Below are 25800 nucleotides of genomic sequence, written 5' to 3' on the forward strand. Positions count from 1 at the left end.
ACCAGCCCTGGCACGCTCAGTGCACTTTACTAGGGGCTAACAGGTGAAACAAATATACCAATCATGGATAACCAATAAATATAACAATTTATACAGAGAGCATATGCACTTTAGCACTGATCAGCAGTGGTAAAGTGCTCAGAGTCCTATTGCCAACAACCACAGGTCAGAAAAAATAAAGGAGGAAGAAGCAAAAAGTTTGGGGATAACCCTGCAAAAAGGGCCGTTTCCAACACCTACCTTTGTGAACGGGCCTATAAAACACCTGAATAAATAAATAAATAATTTAAATATATCTCTTATACTCGACGAAGGCACACACTGGTCCAAGGGTATAATCTGAAATACCTGAATGGATTATCCAAACTACGCCTTCTATTACCTAGACTTGCAAATGAGGAAGATGTTGTACTGCAGTGGTTCTTAACCTTTTGACTTCTGTAGACCCCTACCTAAACATTACTGGAATCTGTGCCACCCTCCCCCACCCCAACTAAATTATTATTTGAATCTGGGGACCCTCACTGAGTCATTACTAGAAGCCTGGGACCACGGCCTAAGGATTTTTTGATGATGTTAACCACAAAACAATACACAAATGATGGAATATTTAATTTACTTACCAAATATAAAACAATTGTTATTTTAATTTCAGTTGGAAGGTTGGAGCTATTCTAAATTCTATAAAGGCAACTCATCAACCATAATATATTCCGTTTGACACACTTGCACTGTCCCACGAATCAATCTGAGGCTACCAACTTATTTTTAGCCTCCAATTTCAAATTCCTTCACATTTAGAGAACATTTTAAGATTTTTAATGTTCGATTTTCAATGTTACTTCTTTATCCATATACACTTTATTAATTTGTTAATATTATTTAATTTTCTAAGCGGTAATGGACCCCCTGGGTAAGCTTTATGGCCCTGCAGGGGTCCCCGGACCACAAGCCAGGAACCACTGTTGTTGTGCATGGCAGGCAATACAGAACTTTTACTCAAGACTATTTCAAGTATGTAATGAATACTCATGCCCCCATGTATTGAATCCAGATAATGTATTTTTAAATGGAAGAGGGTACTTCTACTCTCAAAACCTATCTACCACTCCAATTACTCGATTGAGGGTATGTTAACTTTTGACCCTGTGCGGCACTCACTGCTCTTTTGCTAGGTTCACACAATGCAAATAACAAATACATATATAATTATGTTTGGATGCATTTGGGGGCAGGAAGAGGGCACAGGGTAAGTTACTCTGCCAAACTTTGGCCTCTTTTTGGAAAGAAATGTAAATTAAGACTGCCTTAAGTTGTGTGTATATTTCAGTTCTTTGTGGATAGTAGATATTGAATTCCATAAGCATGATCACAATAGGGTAGTATATTTTATACCGAAGAAGTATAGCAATACTGGACAGTATTCAAGAGGTTGTGGTGCTACAATAGACAATTACATTGACAGACTAGATTAGCAGTTTTTCGTTTTCTTTATTATAGTCAGAAATCATTGCAACTTCTGAAATGGATCAGTGGTCACATAAGTGTGTATTTATCTCACAGACCTGTTCATGCCCTTGATCCAATTATACACCTTCTGGTAGATGTGACATACTATATTTTTTGATCATTCATGGTACAGAGTGCTGCCTGTGTCATCCTTTCTAGGGACAAGAATAAAGGCCCTGCTCCTGCTGAGGCTCTGCTTTTCTCGCCTTCTGGTGAACTTGCCTGTGTGATTATATTTGTTTGACATGGTTTTTGCAAACCTTCATTGTTGAGGAAGCTGACGGGCTCACAGTAATCTAAAAATATATTGGCTAAATGCAAAAATATTTTTGGTCTCAAAAAGCACATATTGCGATAGTACTGCTTGGCACGCTAGTAAACTATTTTGTGTGGGTGTGCTTCTTATGAAAGGGAAGAATGAGGTCCCTCACAGTGAAGTTAGCCAATGAATAAAGTGGGCTGACCCTTTGCCCCATGGTATATGCTGTAATGGACAGAGGATAATGTGAATGATACAATAATAAACCAATGGATGAAGACCGATGGATTAAATACCCTCTGTTAGACCTGACATCCTTAGCATGGTTTTCCTCCAACCTTTTGCTTTCAATCCTCCTGTTATTTCTGACTTTGTTTTTGCTACCAGAGGACTCTGCGCACTTTACCACTGCTAAGCAGTGCTAAAGTGATTGTGCTCTCTCTTTAAAGCATTCTAACATTGGCCTACACTCATTTGGCACATTTAATTCACTTGTACGTCCCTAGTAAAGTGGTAGTACATGTACTCAGGACCTGTAAATTACATTCGACTAGAAAGCCTACAGCACTTATTGTGCCCCCCACTTAAGTAGCATTTTAGACATGTCTCAGGACCTACCATTGTAGTCTGTGTGAGCAGTTTTCAGCGGCCAATGCGACCTGCCAAGATAATTCCTTTTTAATACATAAGTCACCCCCTAGGGTAGGCCGAACTTAGCCCATGGGGCAGTGTGCGGTGTATTAAAAAAGTTAGACATGTACTCTTAAGTGTTACACGTCCTGGTAATGAAAAACTCTTAAATTAGTTTTTCGTTACTGTGAGGCCTACCTCTGCATAGGATAGCATTGGGTTACCATATTACAATTAATAAGTGATAACTTTCACTTGGGAGCAGGTAGGAATGCTGAGTTTGGTGTCTAAATATTTGTGATTTAAAACTCTCTTTAATGGTAAATCCAGATTTTAAGTCATAATTCTGAAAAAGTCAATTTTAGAAAGTTACACAAATACACCAATGCCAAAGCTGACTAATCTTTTGAAAGTCTAATTAATCCATACACGCTATACTTAATAAAGGCAATCAGCAGAGTGAACGCCGACGATGGAGTGAGAACTGGGAGGATTGTTAACAAATTCATTTATTTCCTTTATGCTGAGTTGGAAGGCGTTTGGAGATTGTATTCTGAAGTAGGGCTGTCCTTTTCTTTGTAAAACAAATGCTATCTGCGCTTTAATGCCCATGTTCCAAACCACCTGAGTGGATATCAGTTCTGTGTCCTGAGGAGCACCCCATAAAGGATGTTATAGAGGGTTCAAAACGTGTTGACCACTGTTTGTGCGCCTTCTGTCATAAACATCACTTTAACCTCTTCAGCGCTGCGCGGATTCCCGCGCAGTGCTGAAAGATCTGAGCGCGGGCGGGGCCATGACGGAACGGTTCCGTCATAAGCACAGCCCAACCGGCGTGCATGACGGAACCGTTCCGTCATCGGCATCGAAGAGGTTAAAACACAGTGTGGCTTCAAAATCCAGGGAATAAACAAATGTTTTTTGTAAATGATACTAACCTTGTTTTACCAGTCACGTTGGCAGAGGTATACCATCCACAAAGAAGAGCAGTTGAATTTATTTAATTGTTTAAAGGTGTCATTATAACCCCTTTTTTCCATCGGTTTTTGCTCTGGACGTTCTAAATAGATGAACTGATCTATTGGTGTATTGCAGTAATTGTTTTTTTGTGTTGTATTTGTCTTAATTTATTTCAGTTTGCATCCCCTGTTTTGTATGAATTGTTGTTGGTGGGAGGGAAGAACATTTGAGATATAATTCTGTATTTGGTCTTTTATGTCTAGAAAAAATAACAAAAAATGTAAGTGTTGTATAATGTTGCAAAAAAGATTAAACATTGATCGTTTTTATTTAGTATAGCGTGTATGGATTAATTAGACTTTCAAAGGCTTTAATCAGGTTTCGCATTGGTGTATTTGTGTTATTTTAAGGGAGCGTAGCCTAACTGACTTCATTAGCTCGACCCTGTGTTTGGTAGAACTTTTAAAAAGTTGGCATTTTCTTGTAGTAACTCTTTGGTGCCTGCAGCCTGTATCCTGGGTCACATGATGAGGTGTAGCTGGCAGTTGGTCTTTGTGTAATGCTCCCAGGCAGCAATACAAAGAGGGAATAGGTGTTGGCAGGAGAGGCCATCTCTGACTTGATAGGGGGCAAAGCTGTCAGCTACCACACTTGCAAATCACAATGGCTCTGCCTGAGCATTGTTTACCACAGAAAGCTGCTCCTAGTGAAGATGACCCTAATACAGTTACAAAAACATTATGAGTGAAGGCATCTCACAAAAAGTGACGGACTGGTCTCACACACCACCTGGTGTCATGCTTCATCATCGGCCAGTCCTCGCCCTCTAAAACCTTTGTTTGATAGAGGGCGGGCATACACCTGACGACAGGGATGCACTTCTAAGCTATTAAGTGGGGGCCCGTGAAAATGTGTGTGAGGTTAAAAATCATTACAGTTACCAGAAAATCTATTTTAATGTGGCTAATAACTATATGATACTAAAAGCATTGGACGGTGAGTGGGGTGTTTAGTGTCCCCTAACCGTCTCGTGGGTGGTCAACATGTTTCTGCCGCGTCGGCCCAAGTGGGTCCAAGGCATTCATCAGGACCTAAGTATAAACAGGGGGGCCCCGTTCTTACCAACTGTTGGCAAGACAATACCACTGTGCGGGTGTGGCGAAGGCCACGCTCCACTTCCTAAATGGCTTCCAAACGTCAAGCCTAGAGAAAGAGTGATAAATATCATAAATTTTTTTGAAACAGTAGGTATGGTTCAAGATAACAATAAACATAAAAATAAAAGCATAAAGAAACAGCGCATGCGTAGGTTCCTCTAAGTGAGTGATTATTCGCGTGACTTGTGACACTCTCTATGTGTACACATAAACAGCTAATGGTAAGAGCAAGGTGGCTCTTATGACTCTTACCCTAATCGCAAAAACTACTTGCCCCATGGGGGGAGGAGGAGGGGAAACTCCTGTTCGTTCTGGAAGGAGAAGATGTAAACCAAAAAATTACATGAATAAAAGTATTGGAGTTTTGTCTCCAACCACAAATGTAAAACACTCACATTCGCACAGTAGTGGATCAATGGATCCCGTTGTATCATTCACTTCAGTCACACTCTTACTGTCTCAGGAAAGTATCCCTCGTGCATCCTAGGTTGCAGCTCCCGGTCCTCCTGAATGTTAAAGTGAGGGAGTGGGGCCGGCACTTTTATAGTGTGGTCGAATGGTTAATTGGAGGCGGCGGTGTGGGATTAGGCCGGGAGAGTGACTCCCAGTGTGTCGCTTCCGTTGTCGCAAGCGAACATCGATCTAATGAACACCGAAAGTTGCCTGGTTCAAAGATGGCTGGAGCGCGCGTCCAATGGTGTCGCTCCTAGGACGGGATATGCCCAAATAAGGAGTGACACAGGCATGACGGAGCAGGGAGGGGAGACGTGACTGGCTGGGGGTGCAGCCCAAGGTGTGAGTATCCTGTGTGGGCTATGAATATGGGGCGTGGTTATACGTGCGTGTATTGCGCGCGGTTGAGAATGTTTCTGGTTGCCCGGGTGACGCGGGGGTCTCGCGAAAGCAAAGACTTGAAGTGCGGAACAGGTTTGGCCAAGAATGGCACAAATGTCTGTGACAGTTATAATAAAAAAGGTTTGAATAAACCACAAATTTACAATTGAAATGGGTACATAGATGGCGCATGCGCACTATAACAGAGCATTCTCACAAAGGATTTGACACTAGTCTTTTGTGTTCCCAAACAAAGTGGGGTTAGGGCAGGGAGGTAGGAAATCTGAAGCACCTCTGGGGGTGGAAACCTCCAGAACCTTCTCCTTCTTAAACGCTGCCACCAGGTAGGCAGACCCAACTCTTCAGTTCACCTCTCGACCTGTGGATACTGCAGAAGAAGGACTGATGTGCTGCTCTGCTGCCAGAAGGACTGCTACTCAGATGCCCTTCTACTCTACTTCCTTGCTGCCTGCTGCCTACTTTCTGAGATGGAAGACTGAACTTACACCCTTCATCATAACAAGCTCCAGAGACCTTTTTGTATCTACTCAGCTGACCTGCTGCCTGGACCTGTTGCCTGTAACTGCAACTGGAACTTCCTGAGCCCTGCTATCCTTTGCTGGAGTGAGTTCCTGATCCTCAGGAAGTGTTCCTCAGGTCCTGGACCTTGGTGTGACATCAGCCGAGTTCTCTCTTTAATAAAAGGAGAAATCCTTAAGTTTTCTCTTCACGACCGCTAATGTGCCAAGATCTTTCCACCCATGCTGCCTGCCAATGGGAAGGTCAGGTGAACCTGACTTTTTGCGCCACAGCAACCCCTGCAACACCAGTTCTGCACTTCGCACTAGAGCATTGACAGCCCGCGGTGACCGCCAACGCGAACCTTCAGCAACGACCATCCATGATGCCAGACACAATTTTCAGGCTACAGCGCCTGGCCTGGTCTTCGCACCACAACGATGCTCATCCACAATGCTCTCCCTGCTCTTTGCGGCTCCCTCCACCGTGAACTGAACTGTTTGTGCTGAACTTTTGGAGGTATCTCTTTCAGCTGGACTAACCCGTTCCTGTATCCCTCTCATGCTCCATTGCGATTTATCTGAACTTGTGACTTTCATGTGGTGTCACACGATCAGATAACCATGAGTCCTGCATTATGCTTTTAGGCACTATACTCACCCTAAATCTTAAAAATTGCATATCTCTGGTTCTACTAATTTAATTTTTGTTGTTTTGATCTCAAATAATGTATTACATGTCACTCTAGTTTTATAAACTGGTGTGGGATTCTTCTTGTGTGGTATTTTCACTTTATTAGTGTTTGAAGTGCTGCATAATACTTTACACATTGCCTCTAAGTTAAGCCTGACTGCTTTTGTGCCAACCTACCAGAGGGTTAAGTACAGGATGTTTTGGGGGTTTGCTTGTGTTTCATCTGACAAGAAGTGTGGTTGCTGCTTAAGTAGGGTTTCGCATCCCTCAACCAGTAACCTCAAAAAAATTCCTACACTGTATAAGCAATTATATTCTACATGTAATTTTATTAAACCTATAAGGTCTTGGCCACTGCCAGACCTAAAAGCTGACTAGTCAAGAATGTGAGTGTATTGGGTAGTCAATGCAAGTGTTGTTTTTGCCCTGGCCAACTGTTCTGCAAATACACTTGGCTGTTCAAATTATGGGTAATCTGGCTCATGCTGAACATATAAGCAATATCCCTGTCCTATATCAATGTGTTCAAGATTCAATTGAACATTGCATACTACATGTACGCAGACGATACACAACTATACTGAAAGATATTCTCCCTAGATGACGTCATTCAACTAAATAACACTTTAGTCAAAACCCAGTCCTGGCTTTCTCAAAACAACCTCAAGCTGAATATTCAGAAAACAGAATTCCTTCTTTTCTCCCCACCAAACAGCTCCTCGCTCATCCATGATTGGCTCAAGCACCTAGACGCACTCAATTGCACACTTACCATCATTAATTCCACAAAATCCCTTGGAATAACACTGTCCAATAGTCTAAATATGAGTGCTCACATCAGTGCAACCACACGCAGTGCAACTTACCAACTCAGAATATTGAAAAAACTGAAACATTTTCTACCACCTTCAGACGTCAAACATGCAATAGAAGCACTTGTGGTCTCCAGACCAGAATACGGGCGGCGACACTGTGTGGACTTCCCAAAATGAGAACTGCTACACTCAAAATGACTCAATGCAGGAGCGAGACTGGTAACAGGAACTAGATGCTTTGACCACATCACCTCATCGCTTAGGTATCTAAACTGGCTTCCCCTTGAAGCAAGGGCTCCACTGAAAATTGCCAGCCTCACACACAAAGCATTTCATTTTAAAGAACCAAGTTACCTGGCAGAAAAGATTCGAATATCAGGTGGCAGCCACTACCTAAAAAGCGCTAACTCTCTCAGGCTGGAACCTCCTAGATTCCGAAAGCAAAAAACTTACACACGATCCTTCTCCGGAGAAGCGCTAAGGATCTGGAATGCCTTACCACCCAAGGTACGCTCAAATCCATCGATCCACTTCTTCAAAAAAGAGGTAAAAAAGATCCAAATGAATAGATTCCTGCCATAGTCTTTTGGCGAGACAGGGCACAAGGGTCCTCTCAATGCCAGCAACCTGTAGACTGGTAAGAGGCAAGTTGTTTACTGGAGAACCCTCGAACACTCTGATCCTCTCGGTACCTGGTTCTGCATAGTTTCAGAGCAGCAGCAAATACCCACCACGAAGTCGCTAGAGCTATGAAGACTCACGGAATTTTAATGGACTGACGGTTTTATATTATGGTATTTGTTGCAACAGCCCAATGCGGCTCTTTACTCTAGAGGTATCTGTGTCTATACCTTTCATCTTGTTTCATTCAACCCTATGTAGAGCGCTCTGATACCCTGGGTCATGTGCGCGCTTTGTAAAACCCTCTACATAAGATACATTAAACTAGGCATGGCATTAAACAGCTTTACCTATGCGTCCTGCCAGGAACACATTTCCCCCATCTTATTTAAAACAAAAAACAGACCGTGCCACTGGATTCTTTTTCTGGAATAGGCCCCTTTGTGACCTCCACGGGAGAATTTTAATTTGTTTATAGAAAATGAAAGTTGCCCTAATTAGAAAGTATTGTGTGTTAGAAGTTTGAGACTGTCGCTTGTTTTTCTTGTGCTGATTCCTTTGAGAGTTTCCCTCTACTTCCAGAGGGGGTCTCTCGTTTGCTTCCATGCTCTCTCCCTCACTGGGCCTCTCTCTCCCTCCTGCCTTCCCTGCCCTCCTCCCCTCCCCCTCAGTAATTCCTCCTGACCCTGGCAGGATTCCACCATATTCAGTCTGCAGGACGACCAGGAGCTAAGATGCAGGGCCACGACAAAGAGCACCTCTACAAGATACTGGTGATCGGGGACCTCGGGGTGGGCAAGACCAGCATCATCAAGCGCTACGTGCACCAGAACTTCTCCCCGCACTACCGGGCCACCATCGGGGTCGACTTCGCCCTGAAGGTGCTCAACTGGAACCCAGAAACCGTGGTGCGACTGCAGCTGTGGGACATTGCCGGTAAGTGATCGGATAATTCTCCGACGAAAATCTGCCCTTCTAGAACCCGTTTAGACACGCTGTGCACTTTTTCTGCATGCTTATCTAAGTCTATATAATATATACATGCGAAGGCTGCCATTCTTCAGAAGTACGCCGAGTGGTCTGCTTGGATTTATTTTCGACTCCAGTAATGGGGAAGACACTTTTTAACGTGCCTGTCACGTGGAGCTATTGGTCTCTTCAGTGTTTTTGCCAATGTTCTATTTCATTGTATGTCCCCCATAGGTCATGTACCATAGCACCTTCTTTAGCGTCAGAAGATGTCAGGAAAAAGTGTGATCGCGAAAGTTTGTGTAAAACTGTAAAAGTTTGTAACGCTGGTATTCTGCGTACAGTGAAACACGCCCTGTGTTACAAAAAAAATCATTAATTTATTGGGCAAAGAGAGCTATGTACCACTGTGGTGAATAGAATTAGAAGCAATTCCTCAAAGAAAATGTCAAAGTTTTACTAGTTCTTTTCAGTTTCTACAAATGGAACTGTTCCATGCGTGCAGCCGCACTATCGCTTCCAATCAATGCAACAGGTGTGCCTGGCATCATTGCGATACTGACGTAACAGAGGATTCGTGGGTTTAGCAGCAGATCCCAGACATTCGCTGGTCTATAGTATTGGCGTAAAGTCCTAGAAACGAGCTGCTAAATATTAGCTCAGATGTTGGCATCCCCGCTGCATCCCAGGTGTAAAGTTAACACAGAGGTGTCTATTGAATACACGCACCTTCAGAAGTATGTGGCAAACCTGTAGGGGTCGAGGTGCATCCACAGGGGTCAAGTTGGGGTTGCTGTCATGAGGATTCTCTAAAGTAGAGCGTCTGGGCATGGCATAGTCCTGCATAGGCACACGGCGCAGGGGACGTCCTAAGAAAATGATACCGAAGTGTTGGTTTTCACAGTGCTAGGCGAAAGTATGTCTAGATTCACACACTGATGCAAAAGCTTTAAGCAAGAAAGTGCGCAACATGTAATTATTTTATTAATGTGTATTTTTGGCATGATTGTCGATCAACCTTGACACTCTCAATTCTGTCAACTGACTATCTGTCACGTGGCTCCTAATCATCCATTCATCTTTTTGGCCAATTTTTGATTTTGTGCGTCAATGGTCCCGTGATATGGGACTACAAGTCCCAGAATGCTATTAGGTGTTCGTTTAAAACATTGGAACAGCAGGGAGATGCTACTCACGCCCTTGCATCTGTGACTGTGCCCTGTATCGGCACTCATTTTTACACACAAATAATGAGAGGGAAAGCTCATGTATGTTGCTATTGGCTGGCTGGCTGACAATGGCCGTGTCTCAGAAAAAAACCGGCCTGAAAGCATGTGCTCTTCATGTGATCACTGTCTGCGCGAGCCCAAACCTTGATCGCAGAGACGCCCAAAGGATTGTAACGCGTTGTGATCCGTGCTGACGTCCGATGGGATATGAGGCCGCGGTCATGTGCTGTGTGGCCATATGATGCGGCTTCTAGTTATCCGAAGGACCGAACAAGAGCTGACAGTGTTCTGCAGAAGGATGCTGTCTGCTGATTGGTTGGCCAATGAAACTGATGGCCTGGGGTTAAGGCGTGACTTGATAAACTTATTACAAGTATGAAAAGAAAGGATGCGTGCAATAATGATTAGCTACAAAAAGAACCCTTTTACTCTGGGGTGGGCATCATCCTAAAAAAAAAGAATAAGGAAATCATGTGCCAAACCACGTTAGTACGAGCAAATAATTGAGCTCTGTAGATATAAACAGGGATTTAAGTGGAATTTAAAAACTGGGGGGGTCTCTCAAATAAACGTGGCCGATGTAAGTAAGGGCGTGGCTTAAAACACATAAGCTAAAAATCTGTGCTTAGCATAGAGTGCCACGCCATCCAACTGGTACTGTGCTACGTCTGTTATTGCATTCAGATATATAATACAAGTAACATTACACCAACAACAAGCCAGGGCTATTGGCTTTGTCAATAGTTGCTAGTTGCGTAAAATAAATTAGCAACAACTATGGCTTTGTTGTATAGAATGTTGAAAATGCATCAGTTTTGAAATGAGGCTGTGAAAGAATTATCACGAGTCTCCTTGAAGATACCTCAAAGACAGTGAAGTGAGGTACTGCTGCAGAGTTAAGATCTCCCTCCTTCCCTGAGGACGAGGGCGCAAATGGAGAGCCCGATAGGGACCCGTCTGAGCACCTGCTTTTTATAACTGCCGGTGCTCGGCACTGGCAGGACCTGGCCCACTTAAAGCTCTGTATATAAATAGATAGATAGATATAAAACTTTATTTCGGTTCTTTTGCAAACCATAAAAGTACATATACAATATAAAATATATGTCACAGAGAGAAAAAATAAACACATTGCGCGTAAAGTGCCAAAAATGAAATAACTATACTTTCTTCCACGAAATAGAGTCATTACTAACAATGAAAACATAAATAGTGCAAAATACACAGTGAATCATTACTGGTCCAAACAGTTTCTCAATTTAACAGTTAATTTTAAAAATTCCTTCATTTCGAGGATACTGTCACTATGCAAAAGTTGTAAGTACATTAGAGCCGGTCTGATTTGTGTAAAATCAAGTTTTTTTAAAAGGGTTACCAAATAGCGCTTGCGGGGGAATTCATAAAACTTACATAAAAATATAAAATGCAGCATATCCTGCGGAGACTTTCCGTCGCAGCCGCAGGGAGCTGCCAATTTGTTAAAAATGTCCGTCTTTGGTCTGATCAACAGATGATGAAAAAGATTTAACCTAAACCTCGTCAGCAGAAATTTTTCATGGGAAGTCAGTGAGCCAGTCAGGTATGGTTCTATGGTTTCACAGTTTTTCAGCATGGCAAATTTCCTCACACTTTGTTTCTGGAGCTCCACATCTTCCCTCCGGATCCTCCTGTCCATAAGGAAGGCCCGTTTAATGAGCTCCAAGTCCCTTTTTACAATTTTACTTGGGTATTCAAACAATTCTGGATGGCCAAGCCTAGCAAAATTGGATTTCAGATATTTTATTCAAGGGGTGCACATTACATTATCCTGACCCAAAAAATCCCTCACAATCAAATGTGTTAGTGGAATATCATTCATTCATAAACTTTATTTCGGCCACAAAGGGCCATAATAGCAACAATACATAACAACAGTTTTTTGTCCAAAGCAGAACACATTTCAGCCACCAAAGCAAAATACAAAAACCAATTAAATTTAAAATATCCAAGTAATTAACAATTGGTGGAAAATTTCCTACGCTGCAACCATACAGCATTTAAGAAACGTGAGACAGCAAAGACAATTGGGGGATGGGTGTCGTATTTTAAAACTCGCAGGGCGTTAGCACAATCTCTAAAACCAAGATTCTTACAAATTGATTTTACCCAGCGTTTTCTGTGAGTACGGTACGTTGGGCAAAAGAAAAACACATGGTTTTCATCCTCCTGTTTGTAACCACATGCAGGGCATAAAGTACTTTTGTTGGTGTCCCATCGAGAAGTAAAAGACCTGAGTGGTAGGGTGCCTATTCTAAATTGGACATATAACTTCCTGGCAACAGGGGGAAAAATCACATCCAAAAATAACTCCCTTTCATAATTTGGTTTAACCAAAAGAAACTGCTCAGTCAGCCTACCTACATTTGAGTTCATATGCAAGCGGAGTAGATTAAAATGCCTGATTTCTTCAACAAGATTGGTTTTAGAAACAACTGGGCAAGAGATTCCTGGAGTATCCCAGAGTTCCTGGCGACCAATCTTGCGGCAAATATCCCTAACATAGATTAACCAGGGGATATTCATATGTTTTATTATGGGCCAGAGCTCCAGAAAGTCATCTCTATAAGTTTCCAGGTCCGGATTGGACCAAAGTCTCTTCCAGTAATGCACGGGCCGGGCCGCCACCACTTCTTCGATTGGAAGCAGTCCCAAGTCAAATCTAATGGGGACTAACGGTGTACTAGAGGGTAAGCTTAACAATTTCCTTATAAAGGAGTTTTCAACCCTCGATAGACTACCTATTTTGGAATGACCCCATAGTTCCGCTCCATAACTTGAAGCCGGTCTGGCCTGTGTTTTGAAAATTTCTACTACTGGTAAAGCTGGTTTGAAGACCGAACCTTTGAATAATCTGACCATACCTCCTGTAGTTTGGGTCAGCTTGAGGGTAGAATTAATAACCTGACCTCCCCAGCCCAGGTCTTCTTGGAGTGTGATCCCTAGATCGGTAAACGTTTTCACCCGTTCCAGGGGGATAGCGTTCAGGACTGGGTTGGGGCGGGTACGTTTAGGAGGATTAAGGTTCATAAATTTAGTTTTGGCTAGGTTGATCTCGAGGCCCCGGTCACTGCAGAAGTCTACAAAGCCATCTAAAATACGCTGAATTCCCATGGGGGTGCGTGACAACAACAGAGTGTCGTCAGCAAACATTAGTGCTGGTACCTTGCCCGAGGCAAGCCTGGGAACATCAGTGTCTTTTAGAGCTAGAAGATGTTTTATGAGCCCGTTGATGTAAAGGCAGAACAGTGTGGGCGCTAGCACACATCCTTGTCGTACTCCTCGGCTAACAGGAAAGCGTTCCGAAAGTTCGCCATACTTTCCGCATCTAACCTGGGCAAAGTTGGCCGTATGTAGATTTTTTAAAACCTCTAAAAGGTATGAGGGAACCTTAAGCATCTGAAGCACAGCCCAAAGCTTTTCTCTCGGGACCAGATCGAATGCTGATCTTAAGTCAACAAAAATGAGGTAGAGGCTGCCACCCTCTACACTCACAGACTTCCAGAATAAAACCTGGAGACGAAAGATCTGGTCCAGGGTTGAGGTGCCCTTCCTGAAGCCAGCCTGCAAGGTGCTTAGGATGTTATTTTCTTCTTCCCAAGCCTGTAGTCTATTCAGAATTATACTCCCGAATAATTTTTGGGTCGTATCGATTAGACTTATCGGGCGATAATTCGAAGGCTGTAAAGGGCAACCTTTTTTGTGGATAGGCACTATCTCAGCCCCTCGCCATGTTAACGGTGGTTCTGCCCCATATAAAATGGAGTTAAAAAGAACACATAGGTAAGGCGCCCATATCGCGGGTTCAGACCTAAAAAGGTCACCTGGAATTTTATCCAGACCCGGCGCTTTATTAGGAATGAGCATGAAAATGGCATTTTCAACCTCCTGAATCGTAATTCGTGGAGTAAGTTCAACACAAGAAGTTGTGTTGGAAGAAGAATCAATTAAGGAGGATGAATTGGAATTTGCTATGGAATATAGACCCCCGAAGTGCCCTTCCCATACTGCAGCAGCTATATTGGAGCCAGTAATGGTATCAAAATCTTTCTTTCCATTACTAACAATGGCCCAAAAGGTCCTGAAATCCTTGTGCTGCAGTGATGATCTTAGCTCCTCCCACTTGTCATCTTCCCAGGACTTCCTGGCCCTATCAATCTGTTGTTTATATTGTGCACGGACTAATTTAGTCCTGGATTTATCTTTTGCTTTTATAGCCAAGATCAACTCAGCTTTTAGCTTCCTGCACTCAGAGGTGTACCAAGAATGTTTGTTAGCCACATGGGCCTTAGGGACCTCGGATCGAGAGAAAACATCCAAAAGTCTCGTAGATAACTTGGTATGGATGGTAACTGAGCTGGATAGACTTTCAGCAGAGGAGCAATTCAGCACAACTTCAGCCATTTCAATGAGACATGGAAGTGCCAATCTATACATTTCTGCCAATTTCGCGGGACACGTGAGAATACTTGGCCATCTAACTCTCCGTTTATTATTGTGGAGAATTAAGGGTTGCGGGAGAGGAAGCATCCCATTAACATAGGTTGCAAGTCCCCACTGGTCTGGTTTTAGTTTCAGAGTAAGAGCGTTGTGATCGCTATCATCACGAGCGACCACCCTAAAATCCAAAACCTTATCCCAGGATTTTATATCAATCAGGATATAATCCAAAATCGACAAATGCCCAGCTCTGTTGAAGGTAGTTTGTCCAGGCTGGTCAGATTTAAATCTGCCATTGCAGGCCCTCAACGATAGTGAAATATCCGGGTTCAACCATAAATTAAGCCAGCAAGTCAAAGGACGTAAAGAGAACATGTCGCTTAGATATTGCGTCCCTAGCTCCTCATGCACAGCAAAATTAGACGTACCTGCAGGGACACATAGAAGACGCTTCAGAAAGGAATTATGAGCAATCTGCAGTTGCTCACCACCAACATACCCCCAAATTTCACTGCCATAAGTTGCAGTTGCCACAGACTTTGCATTATACAGTTTTAACATGGGACAAATGGGTTTTTTCCCCAAATTGGCAGCAAAGTTAAAAATAGAGGCATTAACCCTCACAACTTCACCTTTCTTTTTTGCAAGGTGAGGGGCCCAATTAAGTTTGGTATCAAAGAGAACCCCAAGGTAAGAAAACGTTTTTGTTAAGGGGATTATAGCTTCGTCAATTTTAAATGTGAAGGTCCTCCTTGGTTGCTGACCTACTTGCATGACAAATGATTTGGAATTGTTAACCAAAAGATCTCTATCTGACATGAACAATTTAAAAGCATCTAGGAGAGATTGAAGTCCCTTCTCAGTTTTTGAGATTAAAACCCCATCATCTGCGTACAGAAGTATAGGAATTCCCCGCCTACCGACTCTAGGACAGTCCGCCCGGACATTCTGTAACACGCTATCTAGCTCATTAATATAAAAATTTAAAAGGAAGGAGGCCAAAATACATCCCTGGCGAACACCCTTTCCAATACTAAAATTATCCGTTACACTCAGATCTTGGGAGTATCTCACATTAGCTCTGGTGTTGTTATGTAAATCAGCCAGGAAATCAACCACACCACTGTCTACCCCCTTCTCCCTCATCGACTGCCACAGCTTTCCCCTGTTTACACAGTCGAAAGCTGAGGACAAATCCATGAAGGCGAGATGGATAGTGCCCCTTTGGACTACAGTGTACTTACTTAATATTAAAAAGAGGTTAAGGCACTGAGTTATTGTAGAGCGACCTCTACAAAAACCATACTGAGAAATGGACATGATATTTTTTTCCTCAGCCCAGTCAGAGAGTCGCAACAATAAAATTCTTCCTACAATTTTAACCATAGAGTCTATTAGTGAAATGGGTCTATAACAATGTGGACAACCTTTGTTCCCCTTCTTGAAAACCGGGACAATTGTAGAAACACTCCATGATTGCAGGCACCCATCTTTCACAGCAGCATTAAAAACAGACTCTAGTATAGGTGCCCAGAAGTTAGGCTCGGACTTATACAGGTCCGGAGGGATCCCATCAGGCCCTGGTGCTTTACCGGCTGTTAGCTCCTTAATGCCTTCAATAACTTCACCTCTATTAAAACTAATTGTTTCACCACTGACAGAGAAGGCAGAGCTAAGAGACTCATCCATCGAGCAACAGTACAACTTCTTATAGTGTGCTTCCCAGTCCTCCTTAGCAATATGGCATTCTAAGCCGTCACCCTGCTCCTGGACCAAAAAAGGTTTCCTCATCGCTGCCCAGAATCTAGTGCTACACTGCAGAGTAGAGGGATCAAGAATCTCACTCCATGCCTCTTCCCTAAGGGATTCCTTGTTTCTAGCAATAGAGGTTTTATAAATCTTACGGCATAGCTGAACTTCTGCCTTTATCCTTGGTTTGGCTGCCAGTACTATTCTTAAATTTCTGGCAGCCTTTGAGCATTCATGATTAAACCATTTAGGACCCTTGATCTCCACCTTCTTTGCTGGAGCTGACAGCAACTTTGTGACCTTGTCCGCTAAACTTTGGAAGGCATTAAGGACATTGTGTGGCTGTGCATCTTTTTGCGTGCAAGCAGTGATCTCATCTGCACAGTCGACTTTAATCTCTTTGTACAACAGATCTGGGGTTATCTTGGACCATCTTAAACGACGTCTCCCATCTGTCGTACTCACCCTACCTAAAGAGAAGTTCATTCCTTCTTTAACTAACCACGGACCCCTCATATGTACAGTGAGTGGGTTAGGATCACTGAACTCACTGACTTCAATAGTAAAGGAACCCACAAAAGACTGCATTGATGATGTTAATAATACATAGTCAATAAAGGTTCCCCTCCCATGACCCTTAAAAGTCGGTGTCTCAAAACACATAGTAGGGTCAGACAATGCCATAGTCGTCGTTAAGTCCAGATCATTAAGCATATCATTTAGGTGTTCCCCCTCAGTTGTGTGTTCAAAATGAAGATCCGCGGATCGAGAACAGTTCAGATCTGTGATACTTTTAAAGAGTGGGTCCCCACAGGGATGGACATTAAAATCCCCCATAATCAGAAGATTATGGGCACAGTCCTTCATAGAACTAGTGATGAAGACATTCAATGCTGCTATCTGGCTGGAAGCTGAGCAAAAGTTAATAGCATTATAAAAATTAACCACGCCGACCATACAGTTTTCCCCCATTAAAACTAGACCAATAATTCCAGTATTGCTTGTTGAGACTCTGCGTACTTTACAGGATAATGCAACCAAAATGAATGTAACCATTCCCCCTTTGGGCCTGCCCCTAGTAGTTGCTATTGCAGGGGCATAATAAGCCTTGTACCCTTCGAGAAAATGGTTACAGTCAATGGACCAGGTCTCCTGCAAGCAGATAATTTGATACTGCTTAATGTACCTAGTCCAATTGCAGTCCTCCATCTTAGTGCCCAGACCCGCAATATTCCATGAGATTACATTGTTCTGACTCGTTTTTACCCGGATTATCTCTGCGCATCCCAATTCCTCCAATCTCCCATTTTCCTGGCCCACAGATTCCTTGCGTCAGTCACATGTCTCTAGTCCTGAGAGAGTATCAAATCTATTCTGCGTTACAATATTGAAACCTTTCCCACACTGATTACCAACATTGTGCAAATATACTCCGTTAGGAGACAATGGCTGAATAGGGGTGAATAATCTGTTTGACATGGAGCCCAGGACCGTGGCCGAGCCCAGCCTCCTATGGCCTCTGAGGGCCACAGAGGGCCCGCCCTTTGCCCGGGCTTAGCCCGGCCCCGCGCGTCTCACGAGGCGGGAGGCGTAGGGTGAATAAATACGGGCCCTGGTGTTGGGGGCGGGACCTCTGCCGGCGGCGCTACCCCTCTGGCTCCTGGGGCGGGCAGTTTGCAGTCCGCTGCTTCACTCTGGCCCCAAAATGATAACACTGCGTCTCCCGCGAAGCGGGAGACGCGAGGTCAATATATGCAAGCCCTGGTGTTGGGGGCGGGACCTCTGTCGGCGGCGCTACCCCTCTGGCTCCTGGGGCGGGTAGTTTGCAGTCCGCTGCTTCACTCTGGCCCCAAAATGATAACTCTGCGTCTCCCTGTATATAAATATATCCGGTACAGTGGGCAAACTCAGCTTTTCATTTTCCAATAGTTGATATAGATTAATGCACTCATGTCGAGCAATAATAGCCTCTATTAGTTTCACCCTTACAAATCTAAGCTACACGACAATGGGACCAATAAAGTGAGGATGTGGTCTCAAATCAGTTGCTGTTTTTCACAGAACTGTCAAGTTTGTTGCACTGCAGCAAGTCTTTGCATCCCAGAAATGGCCACTCGGTAGGATTTGCAGAATCCAGCCTTGTGTTTCTTAATGAGACTCATTCCCGCCTGTGAAACAAATGCAGAGATGGAAGATTGCAAGAAAAAAGCAGACATTCGTCGCTGCAGTCGCATTTGCAAAATGGCTCAATTGTAACCCTTAGCCCTTAAAGGGACAGGAACTGCAATAAAAGAAAGGGCATGATCCAAAGGGCCATAGGGAGAGGGGGCTGTGGTTCCCTGGGCAGCTGTCTTCTCTCTCCTTTGCCAGCAGATCACATGCACACATTGGAAGTTGTCCCTCATGGATAGCCTCAACTATGCAAATAGGTACCATCCCTTTCGGGTGTTGGTAACCCATCAATGGTTTGCCCAAAGATACATCTCCCTTTTGACTATCATCTGAGGCGGAGGGGCACCACTTTAAATCCCCTTTTACTACAAATATGTACTCAAACCAGTCAGGGTCACTTCATACTATAGGATTTCCATAAAGAGCTCTCGGTCCCACTTAACATACCTATTCTGTGATAGAGAGAGCTTCATGCGTGTTGCTGGGCAGTTGACAGATTTAAGTGTTTTTTTGTGGGGATAATCATTTCAATTGTTGACGGACAACAAGCCTCTTGTATACATTCTTAGAGGAAATTTTATTAAGGATCACACACCAAGAATGACCAGATTAAGTTCTAAATTGCTTCCGTATAATTTCAAAGTAGAACATATTCCTGGTGGTAAAACATTGGAGCTGATTTGCTTAATCAAGATATCCCATGCATGTGGTTGATGACAGTGGGGGCACATACAACAATCACCTTACAAGCTGGCACAAGTCTACCAGCTAGCAACTCCAATAATGACAAAAATGTGGGAGGAAACTCCAGTTTATCCAGGATAAAAACCCGGTTTAAACGCACTTGGTTTAACACAAAATGTCATAAAGCCAAGCAGGCCCTAATGGATGCTGCGAAGGTGAAGGACAAGCAACAAATTAAATTAACCCGGGCACTGTATAAAGTGACCATCCAGCAGGAAAAAAAACCGGGGAATTAGATAGATGGGAAACCTCAAGACTGCATTGAACGGTAAAGATTTGAAGTCTTTTTGGGCAATAGTGAGTTCTGGTGACATTGAAGAGAAGCCAGCCATTGAGCCAAATATTGCCTATGAAGCTTGTAAGAACCATTTCCAGTCCCTCTATTCCAACAAGGAAGCCTGATTATCAACACAGACCCTCTAGAATTATCTTTCGAGCAGTACCAGGGGGCGGCTATAGAGATCACTATGATTGAAGCGGGAAATGCCATTAATAAACTCCAGAATAAAAAAGCACCGGGTCTATGTAAACTACCGGGGGACCTTTTTCTAGAGGAACCAAAAATTTGGGGACCATACTTGTGGGCCCTATTTATTGCCATTATGAATGGCATGGATCCTCCTGATACTTGGCGAGGGGCAGAAATAGTTCCAGTCTATAAAAAATGCTGTCCCCTTTACCCACTAATTATAAGCCGATCAGTTTAATCGACATAACTCAAAAACTTTTTGCACATGTTCTCCTTGATCGTCTACAGGTCTGGATGGCAGAAGAGGAGATTCTTAGTCTCTATCAAGCTGGCTTCAGAAAAAACATCTCAACCGTTGACCAGATATTTAGGCTCTAACTTCTCTTCTGGAATCTCTTCTGACATTATAGGGTGGCAGCCTCTATCTTATATTTGTAGCTCTGAAGTCGGCCTTTGATCTTATACCCAGGGAGAAACTTTGGAATGTGCTTAGAGAGCTGGTGATCCCATCCTACCTCCTTAGCATTATAGTGAGGCTCCATGCTGAAAAGTTTGCGCAAGTGAGATATGGAAAACACAGTGAACCTACCCCTTGCTTCCCTGTCAATAAAGGGGTAAGACACGGTTGTGTTTTAGCCCCTACTTTATTCTGTTTATTTATTACTGGGCTTATTGACCAACTCAGAAAGGTCAAGGACAATGATGCCCCCAGGCTATCTTCTGGGAAGGTCCCAGCGATGATGTTTGCAGATGACACCCTTTTACTTTCAAAATCACCAATGGAAATTCAGCGCATCCTTGATAGCTTTGACGTCTTTTGCAAGAATCGGGGGTTGGAGATAAATACATCAAAAACCAAATACATGGTCTTTAACCCTCCTAATACGTCTCGCCTCAATCCATCTTTGAATGGCACCCCCCTCGAAAGAGTGTCGGTCTTCAACTACTTGGGGGTCACTTTGACAGAATATTTGGAATGGGGGCCACAGATGGCCAAAGTTAGTCTTAAGCTAGCCCAGACAGTGAGTGGGCTAATGAAATTACATAGAACCTCTTCATTAAACAAGCTGGGCCAGTAGTTGAAATTTATAAAACTCAAGCGTAGGGTGCTACACTGTATGGGGCACAATTGTGGGGGCATCGCTCTACCACTAGTTTGACCAAGGTGGAGAATAATTTTACGTGGCAGTTATTAGGCCTTCCCCTCAATACCCCCTCACCCCCTTACGCTTGGATCTGGGTATTAGGCCCATTAATGAAGAGATTGCCCTCAGGCCCGTGACCTTTTCGCGTCAGCTTTGGGCGACCCCGGAATTGGCTATTTATCGATCTGAGCTTAAAGAGTTTTTGACCACCTGTATGGTTTTTCTATATAAGGGACCTCTGTTCTAAACTAGGCAAGGTGGATCTATGGAGGACTCCTGAGACATCTTGTCCCTTAATCTCAAGACTGGAATTGGTAAGATCCTACAGATCACACAAACTTGCTGTTATCCAGGAAAGTTCCTCTTGTGGCAGATTGACAGCTGAGTTTCTACAAGTTAAAGCTGTATATAGTAGGGAACGTTTCCTGGACGACATTCAACCAACTCTGGCCAGGAAATTGTATGTACAGCTTAGATTAGGGACTCTACCGCTTCATGCATACACTAATAAGTGGCCCTAAATGCACACTGGGGAATGTCCCGCCTGTAACTACGAGGAAGAGACCGAGTTACATGTCTTGCTCCTCTGCCCTGCGCATGCACTACCGCGACAGCACTGGCTTGTTCAACTATGTAAGAATTTAGGGGCATGTTATCAAGGACGGCGTTAAAAATGATCTCCAGTTTAGCGGCAGAAAACTGCAGCTAAAGCGGCGATAATGGGCTTGATAATATGCTCTTGAGAATTCCAATAGAAGTCCATGTTCTGGTGTGAACATGGGCTTCTATTGGAATTCTCCAGAGCATATTATCAAGCCCATTATCGCCGCTTTAGCTGCAGTTTTCTGCCACTAAACCGGCGATAATTATAACGCCGTCCTTGATAATATGCCCCTAAGGTTTTGTACTCTGTGTGGAGGCATACAGAGTATTAAAATATGACACTCATGCCCCCACTGTTTTCGCCGTATCTCGCTTTTTAAATTCTATGTGGCATATACGGCGGACTTTTCTAAAATAGTATCTGCACCGGTAATGTATTTGTTTTCCTCGTGCATTTCTATATTCATCTGGTTTTTTCTTGCTATTTTTAAACTATTTTTATAGTAGTAAATTTGTAGCAATTTTTTTTCTTTTTTAACAGATGAATGTATACACTGCACCCCAAATTGGCACAGGCCTCTGAACAAATTTTAAAGCTAAAATGTATTATGGCCATAAATAGCCTGTTTGTCAAGTCTGCCAACTTTGTAATGTAAAGCTATTCTCTGGTCGTGTACTATATGATGAAACTGTATATATTTTATTGTGTTTTTCTTTGATATGTACTTTTATGGTCTTCTTGGCCGAAATAAATTTATGGAATGGAATGGAATGGAATGGCAGATGACAGTGACATTGTTTTGGATGATGAGGAAGAGTGTTTGATAGTTCTTGTTGATGCTTGGCTCAGGGGTGGATTTTCAGAAGAGGAATGGTTTACTGAATTAGGGAAAGATGGAGTTTTGAGTGTAGTTTCTGACTACATAGTCTACAGTTGGCCCAAATAAGAAAACCTTCAGCCATTCTCTAAAATATCGGATGAATTGTCATTGGAAAAAACTACAACATGATGATACGAGGTGATACATTTATTCCACCAGTGGGATTAAGATTGCATATCGTTGATTTGGGTCATAAAGGTCATCTTGGTCAAACTGTTACTAAAAGGAGAATTCTTAATGCATTTTGGGGGCCATCTATGGAGACACAGATACCAGAAGTGGTTAGGGTTTGTGTAGTTTGTTGAGCTAGTGACAAAACCATGAAAACACACACCACTCCCTGTCATTCAGTTGAGTTACATGATGGACCTGGTTCAAATTAGCGGTGCATTTTGATGGACCATTCCTCATGTTGCCTGGGAAATACATGACTATGTCTAGGTAGACTATTACAGTGAATGGTGGGAAGCTAAATTCATGGCTGATCCCAGCACTACAAGGGTCATTAAGTTTTTCCAGAAAGTATTTGCTAGAGAGGGTTTTCCCAGAGACTGCTGCCTGACATTGGAGTACAATTTGTGTCAAGATTGAAGGTTGAATTATTGAGATAGTCCAACATTTTTCATCATAGAAAGCTCTGTATCATCCCCAAGCAAATGGTTTTGTAGGAAGGATGAATCATATGTTAGTTGAATGTGTGCAATTGGCAGTGAGTTTTGGGATGAATATTGTAAAAGCAATAGAAAGTATATTGTGGGCACTTTGAACTACACCTAGGTGTGTGACAGGTAACATTTATTTTGACATGTTGAGAGGAAGATATGCTTCCTTTGATATGTGTCCTGCTTGTATGAAAAACTGGGGCCTACAGGTCAATCATGAAAAGATCATTGATGCACAGATTAGGCCGTATGTTGAGGAGTATCAGAAGGTTTCATGGAAAATTTTAATTGCAAGAATAATGTAAGAGGAAGCTTACCAAAAGTGCAGGTCGGCGATTGGATTACGAATAAACATCCACAGAGAGTACCCAAGGGAATCTTTAAGTTTAGCCCTCCTATAAAGGTGGATGCTGTTATCAGCAATGATGTCATGTTGTCAGTGTCAAAGGGAAGGACTGGTGGAATATCTCGAGGGTCTGTAAAGTGCCTGCTGGTCAACCAGTTTTTCAGAGAAGGGGTGACGGTGGAAATGAATGTCAGCAGGGTGGACTCCGCAACAGTATTTGGGAGGTGAAAGCTCCCCAAAGGTTGGGATGAGGTTGAGTTGTATTCAGTTAGTTTGTACACTTTTCGGAATTTTTTATGGCAAGTATTATGTCATTTATTTTAAGTATGCCATATTGTTCATATGTTCTTAAATTTGAGGAAAATTATTATATCATTTATAACTCTTCATTAAATCATTCATGTTTATGTATTTATTGGTTATGCTTTGAAAGTTATTTTTATATGTTTGTAAGGGAAGGGAGATGTGATATTCTTACTGAAATGTACGTGCTTATGTAGGGTTCTCTTTGGTATGTTGCCGTTTGAATGCTCCAGATGTTCTGGTCAGTTAGATTCCTAGGAGCTGAGAGGCTGTGGTAAATAAATGAACTCCTACCTTATTCCTGTGCTTGGAGTGATAAACTAAAACATTTTCCTATTTGTGTTTTCATTGGATGTTGTTGCTGTGGTGTTAAGTATTCCTTTCTTTCGTCGGCAGATGTGACATGACATGTATCTTGTAACTAAGAAACCAGTATGTTCTTTGAGGTATTTAGTATGTTGACCCAACAATTTTTAAATGTACTTTGCTGTCATGATAACATGTTGGATTTACAACTTTTTTTGTTCATAGTGTAAAGACCTACATTCACACACATTTCATTAAGATGCGAAATAAACACACTAACCCTTTGTGAAAAGTATCTATAATGCAATTTTTTTTCTGTTTGTTATTTTTATGCTCATCACTCTGAATGAAATCTTCTGACTCCACTCATAAGACCCATCTTTCAGAGTAGAGCTTAATATTTCAAATTCAGTCTGTTTAGCAAAGGGACTCTTTTTCTTTTTCTTATTTTTCTTATTAAAAGGAAAAGTACGTATATCAATTTGATTAATATACCATAGGTTTTCTTCTTCTGGATGGCTGGAATTTGTGTTTCATGCTGGAAATTGGGAGAGACATGCATAAACACTTTACAATGTCACATATATTAAAACCACTTGTCTATGACCAAAGAGGTTTGATTTGGTAACAACTGCATACTTGTACTTCCTTCTTTTTAACAATGCTAACATGTGTAAGCAAGAAGTCTGAAAATGTCTTTAATAGCCAAAACCTTTAAATAGCAGATACACATGATATTGTATGTCCTAATGCTGGATCACTATGACAACCACTACTGCTATTACCAAAACTTAAACCATCACCACCATAATTACCACAACCATCACCTCCATGTCACCCCACCACCATTACCATCACCACCTCACCATTACTGCCCCTATTATCAAGCCCGGCTTGCACCCAAACAGGTTAAAAACGAATCAACAGCGGATAAATCGGATTAAAAGGAGTGCACTCTGTCATTTAATTTTGATGTTATATTTCTCTACTGCCCAATTGACGAGTAGCACCCACGGATCATTGATATTACAAGCAGATGAACTATATTGTCACATGGCAAACCATGATAACAGCTTTCCTCTGATGAACTACGGCTTTAAAACAAAAAATAACAAGACTATCATTGGTTGGACATTTTTGTTGAACTTCACGTTGTGTGAGAATGCATTATATATAGCAGCAAAGGCAGCGATCTTTACGAGATACCAATTAACACACTGTGCCAGCAACGTTTAATATGACAGCTATGGGTGGGCGGGGAATTCTATGTTTAATTATCTACATTACTTGGGATGTTTGTTACTATTTAGATGAATGTGAATAATCGCAGTTGGAGTTGCAGATGAGGAAACACTCGCATTAGATCGTTTTTAACAAGGCACTATGGGACCTGTAGTTTGATGTATTGGAGGGAAGTACTCATAAGTATACGAAGGGGCGGGACAACCGCGCAGGTGCTTAAAATGGAATGAGACCGTTAGGAACACAAACGATTTTTGACAAGAAGAAGCGTGGAACGCTTCCTTCACCGTACGGAGCTATGTTTGAGCTTAGAAGAGGTCATTTAAAATGCCGGGGAACAGAACAGTGGGTGTTTAAGTCGTGTTATTATAAATTTATTAGAATGAGGTAACTGGGATACATCGAACTCAGCATTCATTTAGTGACATTTGAATTAAGTGGGCAAAACGTTGATGGCGGGAAGAGCGGGAGCTGCATAGATATATTATTCGCATTTGTTTTTTAGAA

At 42.6% G+C, this 25800-nt stretch overlaps 1 protein-coding gene across 1 annotated transcript in view; it reads left to right on the top strand.

The window, feature by feature from the left end:
* Positions 1–8693: 8693 nt before the first annotated feature.
* Positions 8694–25800, top strand: part of RAB38 (RAB38, member RAS oncogene family) — a 313379-nt gene continuing 296272 nt past the window's right edge. The window contains exon 1 of the mRNA XM_085620553.1: positions 8694–8933. Within this exon, the coding sequence (XP_085476679.1) occupies positions 8732–8933 (202 nt within the window). The 5' untranslated portion in view covers positions 8694–8731. The remainder of the gene's footprint in view (positions 8934–25800) is intronic.

The sequence above is a fragment of the Triturus cristatus genome, chromosome 8, assembly GCF_964204655.1.
Source record: "Triturus cristatus chromosome 8, aTriCri1.1, whole genome shotgun sequence".
Lineage (NCBI taxonomy): Eukaryota > Metazoa > Chordata > Amphibia > Caudata > Salamandridae > Triturus > Triturus cristatus.